Source organism: Oculina patagonica, chromosome 3 (assembly GCF_052425735.1).
Source record: "Oculina patagonica isolate OP01 chromosome 3, crgOcupat, whole genome shotgun sequence".
In the NCBI taxonomy this organism is placed as follows: domain Eukaryota; kingdom Metazoa; phylum Cnidaria; class Anthozoa; order Scleractinia; family Oculinidae; genus Oculina; species Oculina patagonica.
This window is the reverse complement of record NC_135760.1, coordinates 10,910,888-10,926,424: the sequence shown is the minus strand read 5'-3', so window position 1 is coordinate 10,926,424 and position 15,537 is coordinate 10,910,888. Positions and strand designations below refer to the sequence as shown.

The following is a 15,537-nucleotide window of genomic DNA, read 5'->3' as shown; positions in this document are numbered from 1 at the left end:
TTAAAAGATGAACTTGCAATTAGGATTAGCATCTTGGATGCGCTGTTTAGCTTCACGTGTTATGTTTGAATTGCCACCGAGGTCTAACGATTTTACGTTTGTATTAACAAGTTTATTACTTAAATAATTTAATCCTTTATATGTTATGTTTGAATTGCCACCGAGGTCTAACGATTTTACGTTTGTATTAACAAGTTTATTACTTAAATAATTTAATCCTTTATCTGTAATGCTATTGTAATGGAGGTTTAACGATTCTAAATTACTTTTTACAATTACTTTACTCAATTGTTTTACACCTTCATCTCCTATGTTATTGCCCCAGAGGTTTAAGCGCGTTAGTTGGCTATTGTCATTGTCAAACAACTTTGTAATCTCTGCACAACCCAACGAGCCAAAGTGATTAGCGGACAAATCTATGAGCGAAATGTGTTGCACATGTTTAAACACATGCGCTATTGCTGTACAGTCAGCAGGAGCGAGACTACACTGACTAAAATCTACAGCATTAAAACTAATGTTTTTCTTGCTTTTTAAAACTACGTTTGATTCACTGCCTTCATAAATACATTTAATAATTGTCAGTGCTAAATGTTTTTCGCTCTCAGTCGGCCAACAGGTAAATGTGCGTCGCTCTGACTCGGGTGACATATCCATCAGCAGCAATTCATCTTCCTCTTCTGTTTTCTCGGGAAGCAGATCAGTAAAGATCTTCATCAATTGCTCATCTCGTTCACCGAGGAAGCCAGCCACGAACTGCAACACGACATGCCACTCACCTTTATTAATATGATCTTTAACAAATGTTCTCAATTCTGCTTCATTCTTGGTTTCGGTGATATGCTTCGCTGCGAGGAATTCTTGCATTGTCAAATGAATGAAACAGAATTGAGCTTCGTGCTCGTGAGCGCTACTTTGTCTATCCGGCATCTTGTGAAATAGCGAACTGTTTTCCAATTCCTGTGGTACTTCGCTTGATCCAAAGATTAGTCTTCGTTCTTTTATACCTTTGAATGCAAGTTCTCCTAGGTCCTTGAATTGCTTTTCCACATCAGGAGGTAATTCTTTTGATTGGATCTCTTTCCGGCCGAAAGGTTTATTACGATACTGCTCGTTGTGCCTGAAGAAAAACACTTTGGTGGCAGTCTTGTAAATCTGAGTGAGTTTTACGGGGAGGCCGCCTCCAGTTAAACCGGACTTCAGGGAGAACTTGAGCTCTTCAAGCAGGGATGAACAAATTATGAAGCAATTCACAGGAACGTAGCAAAATGAAAATAAGTTCATATTCGAGTTGATGTGATGCAGTATTTGTTCTCCTGCGCCGCTTTCATTTTCCGCTGCTTCTCTCGTAAAACTCTTCACATATTCTTTAACTTGCTCGGGCGCGAAGCCGAGAATTTCAAAAACTCGCTGGAATTGGTCATTAAGTTGTTCGATGCTTGACACGGCGGTAGGTCTTGTAGTTGTTAAAACGGAGGCTCCACGGAGAAGTTTGCCGTTCATTAGTTTTGTATAGAGAGTAGCCAGAGGCATCTTCTGTTCGACACTGTTTCTATAACTGTCGTCAACAGCCTCGTTATTAATACGTTGTAGATCTTCATCTGCAAGTTCGTCCATGCCGTCGAACAAAATTAGAACTTTGTCGGGATTTCCTACAATGTCATTCCAGACATCATCAGGAAGATCTGCCGGCAGGAATTCCGCACGTTCGAGTAGCTCACGAAGACTGAGCGGTACCAGGCTGAGCCTTTCTTCCGAGTTAGAACTCTCGACGTTAAATCTCCTGAACTTAATTAGGAAAGCAATGTTAAAGTGGAGCTCAGTGTCTTGTGTGCTGTTGAAGACTTTACCAGAAGCCCAGTCTCTGAGAAGCCTTGTAGAAAATAATGATTTTCCAATCCCCGGGCGACCAATGATCAGTATTTTCTTCTTTTCAGTGTCAACAATATCTTCAGGTCCTTTTGGTTTCAAATTTTCAGCATCGAAATCTTTTGGCTTGGGGTATACTTTAAGTTGCTGCTCTCTATCTTCGGGAAAATCATATTCCGCCCTCTCAGGATGAAGAACCAAATTAGTGTAGATATTGTCAATGCTCAGATGTTTAGTTCTAAGGCCTTCACCTGCATTGGTTGTAAACAGTGCCTTGAGATCTGGAGGTTTCGCTGTGTTCTCGATGATACTTCTCTTCATCATCTCCAGGAACGATGTGACTGGTTGTTCCTGTGGTGTTTCATTTCGCTCTTGTTGCGTGTTTTCCTGCTGTGTTTCTTGCTGTAATTCGACTTGCAGGGGATGAACATAGTTTGTTTTTGTAAGATAATTTGCAAAAAACTGCCTGTCTTTCATGAACGTTCTTCGTTTTATAGCACGAGATAAGATCCAGATGATCTCGATCAAAATAACAAGGGCAAAAAGTCCATTCACCACACTCACAGAGTTCGTCCAGAAGGTTTTCTTCGCTGCCTGTTGATTGTGACACTCGTATATATTTTTTGTTGTGTTCTGAATGTTCGCGTCTGACGCATTCGCCGCACTAGTGCTTTCGGCGAGTGTTAAATCACAAGAAAAGTCGGTAGGAAAGTTGCTTGGATAAAGCACTTGAGTTTGTACGACTATAAAGAGGATTCCCAAAGCGAATCGGGCGGTGAGTTGACAACAGTACGCCGCAAACAGTTTGCGTGTTTCAGGTGGGCGTTGTCTCTCGGCATCTCTGTTTAAATTGGCTTCCAGCAGCTGTTCAACTCTTGACTTTACGACTTGGGAGTAAATCACGCAAATAATTCCTATAAAGGAGAAATTAACGATCACGAAGGCATAGACGGGAACACCCAGTTTGTTGTACCGTTTCTCATACTGCTCGAGACACTTTTCTGGTACGAGGTCCATGTTTTTACTTTTTGCGCTGCAAGCGAACCTCGGCTCACTGTTATCCATCGTTGCAAAGATGCTGAGTAGTATTACTCCGAATAGCGTCCAAGTAATAACTACTACATGGCTGAGTCGATTAAATGTTTTTGGTGCCAACAATTCTCTAAGATATTCCATTTTGTATGTATAGTCTTCCCGCTCAATGGATCTGTAAAAATATAAGCATTGATTGAAATAAGTTGACAGGTCAATTGATCACAACTTCGTCATTATTAGCTTTTACTAAAATTGTTAGAAATCAGATATCTATTGACAATGTCAATCCACACCTAAAGAATCTGGCATATTAAAGAGTTTGTTCCGCTGATACGTAACTTGTCTAAACTGTTATGATTTTTAATGACGCTTATAGCTGACGGCCGTGTCTAGTTCTTTTAAAGTTTTGCAAAGGTATAAATTTGATGAGTTATTGGATTTTCTTTTGCCTTTCTGCGCAAGTTACAGATGGAATTTCGTGGCTACAATGCGTGCAATGAAACTGATGAAGTTTGTCTGAAGGTTAAAGGTCGTTAAAGGTGCGCGGTTTGGTGCCAGTTGGACGCTTAGAAGGATTAGCAGAGTTGGGCCACACAAACAGTCCGGGCTTCTTAAATAAATATTCTTTTCTATTGAGGACAGAAGTAATTTAAGCAACGCTCGAAGAATGAGGTTTCAACAGTCGCCCCGAAATTTTTTAATGGGACTCCACTCCTCTTTTCCTCCGTGGGATAAATTAAATTGTAAATTCGATGACTTTTTGGACTTTCATTATGAGACGCTGTAATAGATATTGCGTGGGATGAAACTGATCAGTTTTGTTTGAAGGTTAAGGGTGAACGTTTAATAATGGAATCGGCGCGCCAGTTTGACGCCTAGATTAATCGAATAAACATATCATTCAGGATCAAAACCAAAACTAAAGAATTACTTGTCATTTCAGAATTGGCACGTCTATCAATTTAGGGTCGATAGTAAATACCAGCGGGGTATAGTGTGTGCAGTCTGCAGGACAGTGGGTATCTTTTTTCGAATTAAGAGGGGAAAAAATGGCATAGTTTGGTCTGAAATAAAGCAAACTAGTTTATAAAAGCGCCCTGTACCCTCCACCCCCATTCTCGGGTGTTCGCTTGTTTTCGTGCTGTGAAATTTCATGTCATGAGACCAAATTGCGCGATTATAGCTTGCGCGGTGCAAGGAAGCATCACACGTATTTCCCGCCTCGCGCGGCGCGTGCTAGCACGACAAAACATTTGTCGCTTGTTGACCGCTATATTTTGGAGTAAAAATCTTCGCGTAAGACGTTTGGCCGGGTATATTAATATAATTCTTCGCTCATGTTTGGTAGCGTGTTTACTGATATTTCGATTTGTTGCAAAATTTTATCGTCCCTTAAAGAATACATTTTTCCAGATATGAATCTACTTGTTTCAGATGCCATATTTATTCATGGATTTTCATTTCTTGCCGGATGCATCTGCGAGATTAACTGGTCATAAAATTAATTAACTCTAGCTGGAAGGTACAATAAAGTGGATGAAAACAATACATGGAAAAGAACTATGCAACATTCCACCGACTGTTATGTACAGGAGAGCAGTTTCTTCCTTTAGCTTATAGGACTTTTAGCCTGCGGCCGGGATGCGGGAGAAAACTAGCAAATCTCGGAATGCTTCGATCGCGCGAGAAGCGAGGTTAAGCGAGCTGCGCAAAAAATTAGCTCGTTCTGCATGTTTGTGAGTTTTGTATGTGACAATACAAAACTTCGGCCAGGCTGAGAGATGGCATACCAAGATCAAGATATCGGTTTTATTGTTCGACTGTAAAATGCTACAGATTGTTTTGGAAATCGGTTCTTGTCAATCGCGATCGAAAATGTATTAAAAGCTGGCTACTTTCGATCTGTAGGAAAATCACGTTTATAGCGATGGGCAAACACAGCGACTATGGCGAGAATGCTGGCTAGAAGACTTAACATTACTAGCGAAAAACTCCTAACCTATCCATAAAATAAATTCTATTGATGAAATTCGTAAATCTCTTGATGGGTTAAAAATTATCACAAAACATCTATATATCCATGTTAACCCTTAAAGTTTTTAAAATAGTAGGAAACAAACCTGCATTCAGGAATTTCAGAGAACAGTTTACCGTGTTTGGATACAGAGAGTGAGGAGCTGAGTGAACTGTGTATCTGGTCGGATTTTTCATCTAAGGAATGATCTGCGATCTTCCATAATATAGAAGGCCTTGTGCAAACTCCTCCCCTAGGCCATAAGGGCACATTTTTGTTGGTAATCTATATTTTTTGTGAGTGGTGTCTCATGGGCAATTAGGGGCCTCACACAAAGATTCTGTCATTTCTCCTCCCCTAGGCCATAAGGGCACATTTTTGTCAAGAATGTCCTGTAAAGGGATGTTTCCTTGGGGCCTTATTCCTAAACAGTTGCAAGAATTTGTCAGTTTGAAATAAATAACTTTATGATTATTTTGGGTTGAAACTGAGACGGACAGCAATAGCGACCGAAAACATTTTTTTTTTCTCATTTTCTAAAACAACTAACCGACAAAAACGGGCTGATTTTAAAAATAGAGTTTGCTTTTAAAATCCGCGGAGCAGTGACCGGACAAAGATTGTAACTGAGACTTGGCCTGGGGGCAGATAAAACGCCTTCCAGTGCAAGCGAGATTTTTGTACACAGATGATCACTCCGATCCGTTTTATAATTGAAAATATTTGTTTGTTCTTTATTTTTTGTGTTTATTTTAATTGTACAATTCTAACTACAAAAAATTCCATTCTTCTCGATTTGTAAGGTCTGTAATTGCTGAGATTAACCTTTTATACCTTGGCCGGTTTTAATTTATTTTGTTGCAGGGTTCCAATGATACTATTTTGACAGAAATGTTTGATAACCAAAACGTAAATTACAAGGGCCACCATGGAGAAACAAAAGTATAGGATCCTCGCCAGGATCAGCTAACCAGCTATAACTAATCATGAAGTATACCGAATTCCAATACTTTGGGAAAATATAAATGATTAGGATCAGTATCCTTTCAACACTGTTTTTTTTTTGTTGTTGTTGTTTGTTCGTCTGTTTAAAATTGCTTTAACTGAGGTCAGCGATGGTTGAAAAAATTAAAGATAGATACGTTTATTGTCTGTTTTGATTCCAAAATCTGTACCGATGTATTGATAACTCTCACGAACTTTGCTGTTCTACTGTTGTACTATAAACAGATTTAGACAAATCCCTTCGGCTATGCACAAGATATCATTTACATTGATGACTGATAAAATTCATTGCAATCATATTTTCACGCCCAAGTACTGACGTTGCCTGTGTTAAAAATACTTTATCAATTGTACAAGTCTTATTATCGTAATATAGAGTTTTACAGTATTTTCCGCCAAAATAATAACCACTGATGCTTGTACATCGATTCGATTCCCTAATATACATCTGAGAGAGCAGATTTCGCCATCAAGCAGTTTTCCCCAATGATGATAATATAAGCCAAATGAACAAATTACATTTCCACTCCCTTCTACGCGCAGGAAATTATAGTTAGATTGAGTAAAATTAAGATGATGATCGGGGTTCAGGCCTGATCGGGGTTCGCATTGACTAATTCTTCCCTTTTTTCGATTTCAAGTTAATAGAGTAGAATTAAAGTAGAAACGTAGTAGAAATGAGCAGTATTTCGCAACTGTGTACGCTTCACAAAAACAGTATTTTATTTTTAACTAATTTCAAGACAACAGATATCACTGTTCCGTCGTTACGAAATTTCACACGTCCTCTACACTAATTTGCTTAAGAAATGTTTTGTGGCCGTTTGTCTATATACTGATGTACTATGAACAAAGTAACTTCAGTGATGCCATAATCATTCAGCGATAGACATCTTGAGATGTCACTTACATTGCGAACATATTTTCTCTGTGTCGTGAAACAAAGAGTAACATTATTCCGTCAAATATCAAGCTCAAGAAAAGTTTTTGCAATGATGAAATTATGCCACTAGCTGGAAAAAATAACGATCTTTATGCGATAGTTTCTTTTCTGGGCAAAGATGTTGATTTCCCTAAATTGATTTGGATGAGTAAGTCGAATAACAAATATGACTGTCAATGATTAGGACAAACTGAATTACCACAGGCGGACCACCCTATGTGTTCGTGGTTAATAATTGTTGACATAAGGTCATGTTGAAATCAATGGCGCGTATAGAAGATATATAGAGAAACATTACGTCGGCTTCGATTTACTACAAAATATAACGTTTACTCTAAATGATTCAATAAAAGTTAAGATGAAATGTTGAATGAGTCTTGTGCCGTGTTTTTTTGCCGCCCCGAGCCCCTTAATCTGGCAAAAATAACGGCTTAAAGGGCTCGGGGCGGCAAATCTTTTATTGAATCTTTTATTGAATCATTTAGAGTAAACTTTATATTTTGTAGTAAATCGAAGCCGACGTAATGTTTCTCTATATATCTTCTATATGCGCCATTGATTTCAACATGACCTTATGTCAACAATTATTAACCACGAACACATAGGGTGGTCCGCCTGTGAATATACTAACACAAATGACCAGTGTCTGTGCCTTTCCTCGCTTTCGCGGCTAATGGTTGTCGAATATAGGAGCCACTAGATCACATACCAAAAGCTGTCGCTTACTGATAATTTTGCATGACTCTTAAAAATGTACTAAGGCATCTAAGAGCAAAACAGTCGACTAGTTGAAATATCAGTCTTTGGAAGCATTCCAAAGCGTGCGGTCATAATGTAAAGAGGGGGGCATAAGGGGGGGTCCGAAAACCGCACAGAAATACGCTACAAAACCGCAAACCGCATCAAATTTTACCAAAACACCGAAACCGCAATTTCAAATGACCAACAACGGTAGATAAGACTGGATCTGAGCCGAAGATCTGGCCTGGAATGTCATCAAGTCAACGTACTAGTATCATTGGATAAAACAGTTAAACACATCAAGTATTAACTGGAAGAGGCTGCAATTACAAGCCACAGGGCAAGTTTGATTGTGTAAGCTGATACGCTGTAAAACCAAACACTTAGCTCAAGCTTGTTTAACTGAAGCAAAACAACCGAATGTGAAAGGATCCAGTGGAAACGTAAGAGAATCATATTACTGCAGACAATTTTCTCACCGACTACCGCGACCTAAAATCTGTAATAACCGCACACCGCGTAGTCTTGTAAAACCGCAATACCGCAGGTTAAAATAAAAATTACCGCAAAACCGCACGAAAAATAACGCAAAACCGCATCACAGCAAACTCTTACACCCCCCTCTGTAAAGCTTTTTCCCTTCGCTTGAATCGTAAAATAACATGCAAAGCGAATGTGACTGATCACTAGAAGAGAATGCTGGCTAGATATAGAAAATCCAACCTTTATACTTAAAAGAAACGGTATGACTGGAGTTGCGGTTTAAAATTTGTGAATGGCGTATCAGGGCGGATGCTGTATTTGAAGAATATATATCTCCTGCCTCCTTGACAGTTAAAGGTCAGTTGAGGCCTCACGCAAAAATTCTGTGATTTCCCCTCCCCTAGGCCTTAAGGGCACATATTATTTTTGTCAAGAATTAAAATTAATCCTAGTAATTAATGTTTTTTTAATGCAGCGTGGCTCGGCACGGCATTTGTCACGAATCAAAGAGTTGTCTTCTTGCGAACGCACCATAACAAAATGTCGGCAAAACTGAAGGGTGGGGAATTAAGTCTTGTATCCAGGGATAGGAATGTTATCTTATTCCAAACCAGTTGCAAGAATTTGTCGGTTAACAACCAGGTTTGGTCAGGAGCCATAATCGGGGACGATTTGGTCTAATTAGAGAACATTTCAGTGGCGGGTTTCAACTGAGTTGAACAGCAATAACAACCGAAAACATCTTTTCCTTTTTTTTTCAAAAACCTTACCGACCAAAATTTGAATGGTAGAAGCACGTTACAGATGGAATTTCGTGGCTACATTGCGTGCTGTGCTATGAAACTGATCAAGTTTGTCTGAAGGTTAAAGGTGCAGCCAGTTGGACGCTTGGCAGGATTAGGCCCGGGTCGCACTTGAGACAAACATTTGAAATGTTGCAAGATGTTGAGGACAATGTTTGTCTCGGAACTTGTCCGAGACAATTTGAATTGTTGTATTTAGGGTCGCACTTGAACACACGTACACAAAACTAGCCGTCACTTGATACTGTGTTAATTTCAGTTCGCAGCAAAAAAAAATATTCAAAAGGGAGAGACAAACCGGTCGCATTGAATTAAATCAACGCAAATTTTTTCGTTTCTACCTTCTAAATGCGAGCGTTCGTATAAACGATGTCGAAGCTCATATAAAAGAAAGCGTGCCGCCGTATAAAGCGGAAAATTATGAGCAAAGTGCTGTGCATCATAATTCAGACTACGGCAACAGAACAGTTGCTCTGGCCTATACCGATCTTTGCCATCTTTCCTTTCATTTGGATTATCTTACGAGGGCTCTTTTCCAAAATAACGGGAATATTCGGTCAAAGACCGCTTGAATTCGTATTCATGACTAGACAGTAAAATGTGAAGCGAACAATTTTTTTAAGGATCACTGAACTGATTGACACTTTTGTCACAAGAAAAACAATTTTTGTTTGTTGTTCGTAAAAAGTCCTGCGTTGAGGCAGGACGACGGCTTCTTTGAAGATTTGTCTCCGTGGACAAGTTTTTGTCCGCGTAGGGACAAGTAGGTCGCACTTGGCGTGGTCAACTGATGACAGGAATCTGACAATTTTTTTGGTTATCAAAATAAACTTGTCCCGATTTTGTCCCAAGTCGGCTTCTTAAATAAATAAACCTATCATCGAGGACGAAAGTAATTCAAGCAACGCCCGCATAATTAGGTTTTACAATCACCCCGAAAATGTTTAGTTGGACTCCACTCTTCTTTCTTTACTCTCTGGGATAAATTGTAAATTCCACGAATTTTTCGACGTTTTGTATGTTTAGACGCTGTAATAGATATCATTGCGTGGGATGAAACTGATCAGTTTTGTTTGAAGCCGGGTTAAGGGTGAACGTTTTAAAATGGAATCGGCGCGCCAGTTTGACACCGGCAAGAAATCGAATAAACATATAATTCAGGATCAAAACCAAAACTATTAAGAATAACTTGTCATTTCAGTAGGCATAAATTGATTGTGCTCGGCAACTTTTGAGCAACTTTTAGCGTTTTGAGCAACTTTTTGTAGTACCAGCAACCTAGGGCAACTTTTGCCTTCCTTGGCAACTTTTGAGCAACAAATTGATATAAAACCGATCCAAACCATAAAAAGTCGTTTATTTCGAAGGATTTTATTTAAGAGTGACTTTTACGAACGGCCGAGCAAGAATTTGATTTCCAGGCAGAAATTGGAAAATCGATTTTTCTTCGTTCTTTGCTCATTATTAGCTGTAAGGTAGATAAGAAACCTGATGTAGTTTGTTTCCCCTAGAGGTCTTCTAATTTTAAGAAAACAAAGAAAATCGATTTCGGTGGTCGAAGTCATAAATTTCCTAACTTTTAAACCCGAAATTAGCTATTATGAACACTACTTGCGTTCGCTTACAAAACCGCGCAGAGAAATTTGGTCACTTCCTATCAACATAAAAACTCTTTTTCTTTCGCTAGAATATAATTTCAGGGCTTTAGCGCAACTCTTCTAACTGAAAAAAATGACCAGACGAGGAATGCTTTTTACGATAACAAAAATTTGAATGAAATAGTAATTTTCAACGGCAGTATTTAGCATGTGGTATAACATTAATTTTTTTCAATTCTTGCTCAAACGTGCATACAGATATTCTTATTAAACATACCTGAGAATTGGCTCGGGTTATTGGAAAGATTCTCACTTAGAGGGCATCAAACTTCGGCAAATTTTCACAGCATGACCGTAAACTGTGTAAATACTTCTAATTGCCAAACGCCACGATAATGAATGTTTTAACCCCAAATGCTCGTCTTTCCTTCTTCTTGCCGAATGTTCCATTGCAAAATTCCCTTTTCAACGAAAGAGTGAGATAAAAAAGCCAACCTGGGTCAATTAAGGTCCATTTTGATCGCAAAACCTCTTCGCCATTTTGCCACAAGATTAGATTTTTGACTTACGTGACATAATACACGTGACATGAAACACCATATTGTGACGTAAGTGAGTCTGCGCAGTAAGAGCTCTGGGGTTGAGAATGTCACGGAGTTAAAATAACGCAAAACAATTCTCCAGCACCGCCAACGCAGTTTGAGGAAGCAAATTGATCGTTCTGGAGTTCTGTACACACTTTGGTCAAGAGAAAAGAACCACGATAAAGGAAAATTGCTAAGGATGAAGATGCAAAAGGAATTTCGCGCTTAACAGTTGCTTTGTTGTATTTTGGAACCAAGAAATGTTTAGCTGTCAGTTAGGCTATTTTGATCGATATCACAACATTTTGTGGGACTACGATGCATTGGTAAATATGCTGCCTTCAACAACCCGAGCCAATTCTCAGGTATGTCTTAGATAAACATTTACATGTGTGTTTAAACGAAAATTGAGAAAATTTGGAGTTATACCACATATTAAATAATTCCGTTGAAAACTGCCGTTTAATTCGACTTTCTAGTATCGTGCAAAGTATTCCCTACCTTTTTAATTATTTCAGTTCGAAGAGTTTTGCTTAAGCCCTGAAATTATATTTTAGCGAATGGAAAAGAGTGTCTCTGTTGATAGAAAGCATCCAAAGTTTTCAATGTGGCTTTGTTTGTGAACGCGACGAGAGTTAACGATAGCGAATTTGGGGTTGAAAATTGTGTCACTTTGAGGCTCCGATCACGAAAACTGACTTTGTTTTTTTTCTCGAAATTAGAAGACTTCTGGGGGGAACAAAATACATCAGGTTTCTTATCTACCTAAAAGCTATTAATGAGCAAAAAAATGAAGGAATTTGATTTTTCAATTTTCTGCCAGTGCAAGCGCGGTTTTTATTTAAAGTCCTTCTTAAACTTTGGTTATAGCAAACATTATGATGCCCATCCAAGTAAACTTTGCAAGGTTGACTAGTTAGGAACTTTAACTAGAAAATACGTATCTATTATTGAAGTTATGTTGAGTTTAAAGAATATATTGATTACAACAAAGTATTTGTATTTCTCATATAACAATGGCTTTTTGGCCTCTTTTAATTGTAAGAATATTTAATGAAAATGTTTAAATGGCAACAAACAAACAAACACGTTTTGAGTATTTATCTTAAACAAAACGACTCTAGAGCAAGCAAATTTTCTAAATTTTGGTGGCAACTTTTTGATATTTGAGCAACTTTAGAGCAACTTTTGGTTATATTGTAAAGCAATTTTTCCTGAATTTACTAGCACAATCTATTCATGCCTACATTTCAGAATTGTCACGTCTATCAATTTAGGGTTGATAAATACCAGCAGGGAATAGTAGTGTGTGCAGTCTGGTCAGTAATTAGCAGGGGCGGGGCAGAAAACTCGTAATTAGGTACATCTCCCTCGAGAAACTGTTCTTATACTGTTATCGCTCATCTTTTGAGAAGTGCGATTTTATAGAATGGTCTGAGGACTCTTTTTTCGAAAGAGGGAAAAAATGGCCAACCTCGTTCCCAGGGTCTCTCTCTCCCGGCCCCCCAGGGGGGCGGGCAGAGAGAGACCCTGGGAACGAGGTTGAAAAATGGCAAGGGAGCATCACACTTATTTTCCTCGCGCGGCGCGTGCTAGCTCGACAAAACATTTGTCGCTTGTACACCGCTTTTTTTGGAGTAAAAATCTTCGCGTCAGACGTTTGGCCGGGTATATTAATATAATTCTCCGCTCATGTTTGGTAGCGTGTTTACTGATATTTCGATTTGTTGCAAAATTTTATCGTCTCTTAAAGAATACATTTTTCCAGATATGAATCTACTTGTTTCAGATGCCATATTTATTTACCGATTTTCATTTCTTGCCCGATGCATCTGCGAGATTAACTGGCCATAAAATTAATTAACTCTAGCTGGAAGGTACAATAAAGTAGATGAAAACAATACATGGAAAAGAATTATGCAACATTCCACCGACTGTTATGTACAGGAGAGCAGTCTCGTCTTTAGCTTATAGACTGCGGGAGAAAACTAGCAAATTTCGGTCGATCACGCGAGAAGCGAAGTTAAGCGAGCTGCGGAAAACATTAGCTCGTTCTGCATATTCGTGAGTTTTGTATGTGACAATACAAAACCTCGGCCCCGGGGGGGGGGTACTCCAAAAAGTTTTGTACGGGGAGGCTCCGCCCCAAGTTCTAACCCCTTACCCTTTTATATACCATTTTTGATAGAAATTGTACCCCTTTCGTATACCTTTAACTGAAAAAAGGTACCCCTTTCATATACCTAAGAGACATGGCATGGACTTAGAACAGGACGTTTTCTTGTCATTTTTATGTAGCGCTTAATAAATTAAAATAATACAGCCATAAATTGCGTCTGTTTGAAATATTTTAATTAAAGGCCCTTTTAAATAGCCAAATGACATATTTCAATACCCTTTCATATACTTAAACGCGTGAAATCCCTACCCTTTTATATACCTGAAGCCTGAAAAAGGTACCCCTTTCGGGCGGAGCCTCCCTGTATAGGCCATTATAGGGAGTACCCCCCCCCCCCCCCCGGGACGACCTCGGCAAGGCTGAGAGATGGCATACCAAGAGATATCGGTTTTATTGTTCGACTGTAAAATGCTATGGATTGTTTTGGAAATCTGTTCTTGTCAATCGCGATCAACAATGTATTAAAAGCTGGCTACTTTCGATCTGTAGAAAAATTACGTTTGTAGCGATGGGCAAACACAGCGACTATCGCGAGAATGCTGGGCAGAAGAGTTAAAAATTCTAGAAAGAAACTGCCAACCTATCCATAAAATTAAGCTTACTGTTCCAGTGAATGAAATTCGTTTAAATCACTTTTTGGATTAAAAAATTATCACAAAACATCCATATATCCATGTTAACCCTAAAAGTTTTAAAAAAGTAGGAAACTAACCTGCATTCAGGAATTTCAGAGAACAGTTTCCAATATGTAGCGTGTTTGGATACAGAGAGTGAGAAGCTGAGTGATCTGATCTGTGTATCTGGGCGGATTTTTAATCTAAGGAATGATCTGCGATCTCCAGTAATATAAGAGGCCTTGCACAAACTCCTCCCCTAGGCCATAAGGGCACAATTTTATTTGTCATCTATATTTTTGTGAATGGCGTCTCATGGTTAGAGGCCTCACGCAAAGATTCTGTCATTTCTCCTCCCCAAGGCCATAAGGGCATATTTTTGTCAAAAGGAATATTACCTTGGGGCCTTATTTCTTAACAGTTGCAAGAATTTGTCAGTTAACAACGGGGTTTGGTTTATTTTGTTCCATTAAATGGCGTTACAATTATTTTCAAGAAAAACCGTTAGTTGAGTTCAGTGGTGGGTTGAAATTATTGTGCCTGAGAAATCAAACGACCTCTGAGACAGGGGACAGAGCCAGAAAAATCCAAAGTACGAATTGATAAGACGCCTTCCAGTGCAAGCGAGATTTTTGTACACAGATGATCACTCCGATCCGTTTTATAATTGAAAATATTTGTTTGTTTTTTATTTTTTGTGTTTATTTTAATTGTACAGTTCTTACAAAAATTCCATTCTTCTCGATTTGTAAGAGTTTAATCTTTGAAGGTTGTTATTGATTTCGCTTTCATGTTTTGATAAAACTTTTGTCTTGTTAAGCTTTTTACATGTATAAGCCGCCTGGTTTTCACTAGCGACGCAAGCACGAGCGCAAAGATAACAGCTCTTATTTCACCGTGAAAATATGAAAACGGCTTCGACGCAAAGAAAATCACAAGCGCATTGCATTTTGATCCTTGCGCTTGTCTTTACCGCAAGGATCAAAGTTTTCTTTTTCTACTGCTTGCGCGACTTCTGAAATCTAGGCTTCATTACACTTCAGTTTTATAGACTTTTGTGTGAGTTCCGGTCATGGTTAGTTTGGAGGACTCCGTTGATAATTTTATTTGCTGTTACCGTTACCTTTAATTTAGGTAAAAGTAGAAATAAATATGACTAATTGTTTGATTCATACACTGAATTTACTCAGCCACAACCCCACCCCCTCTTAAAAGAATCACCCACCCCGCCCCTCCGATCATCGCCGTCCACTTTTTGAGCCAGCGGGTCAACAACTAGTACAGCGGCTAAACCAATGGCAACGAAAACAAACATGGCGGATGGCGGACATTTTGAGACATTAGACTGTTTTAGCAAAGCTTAAATCACTTAAAATAACATTTCAAACAAAGTAGATGTCGTCAACAGGGACTATTCTATTAGAGTGCACAGAGGTGTATAATATTCTAAATCAGGTAAGAAATTTCACTCTCTGTTCTTGTATTATAAACTTGTCTGAATTTATAGCAGACTGAATTCTATTGTGGATGTCGTCCGAAATTCTTTATTGTGATACTCTGGCCACCTTCATTTCGCCGAATTCCTAACTTTATGATGAACAGTTTGTTGTAATAACCATTTAAAGAAAATTAGATGGCAAAGTTGACAAAATATGAATACTTAGCTAGG

At 38.7% G+C, this 15,537-nt stretch overlaps 1 protein-coding gene across 1 annotated transcript; it reads right to left on the bottom strand.

Moving 5' to 3' along the window:
* On the bottom strand, positions 1-14,010 carry LOC144647495 (nucleotide-binding oligomerization domain-containing protein 1-like). The gene is made up of 2 exons (XM_078507296.1): positions 13,967-14,010; positions 1-3,076 (listed from the first exon to the last, which is right to left on the bottom strand). Exon 2 carries the CDS (start codon positions 3,043-3,045, stop codon positions 1-3), a length of 3,045 nt encoding a protein of 1,014 aa, XP_078363422.1. The 5' UTR covers positions 3,046-3,076; positions 13,967-14,010.
* Between the last annotated feature and the right edge of the window lie 1,527 nt (positions 14,011-15,537).

Excerpts from the sequence above, each read along its gene's own strand:
- LOC144647495 (XM_078507296.1), bottom strand. The coding sequence starts at position 3,045 with ATGGAATATCTTAGAGAATTGTTGGCACCAAAAACATTTAATCGACTC.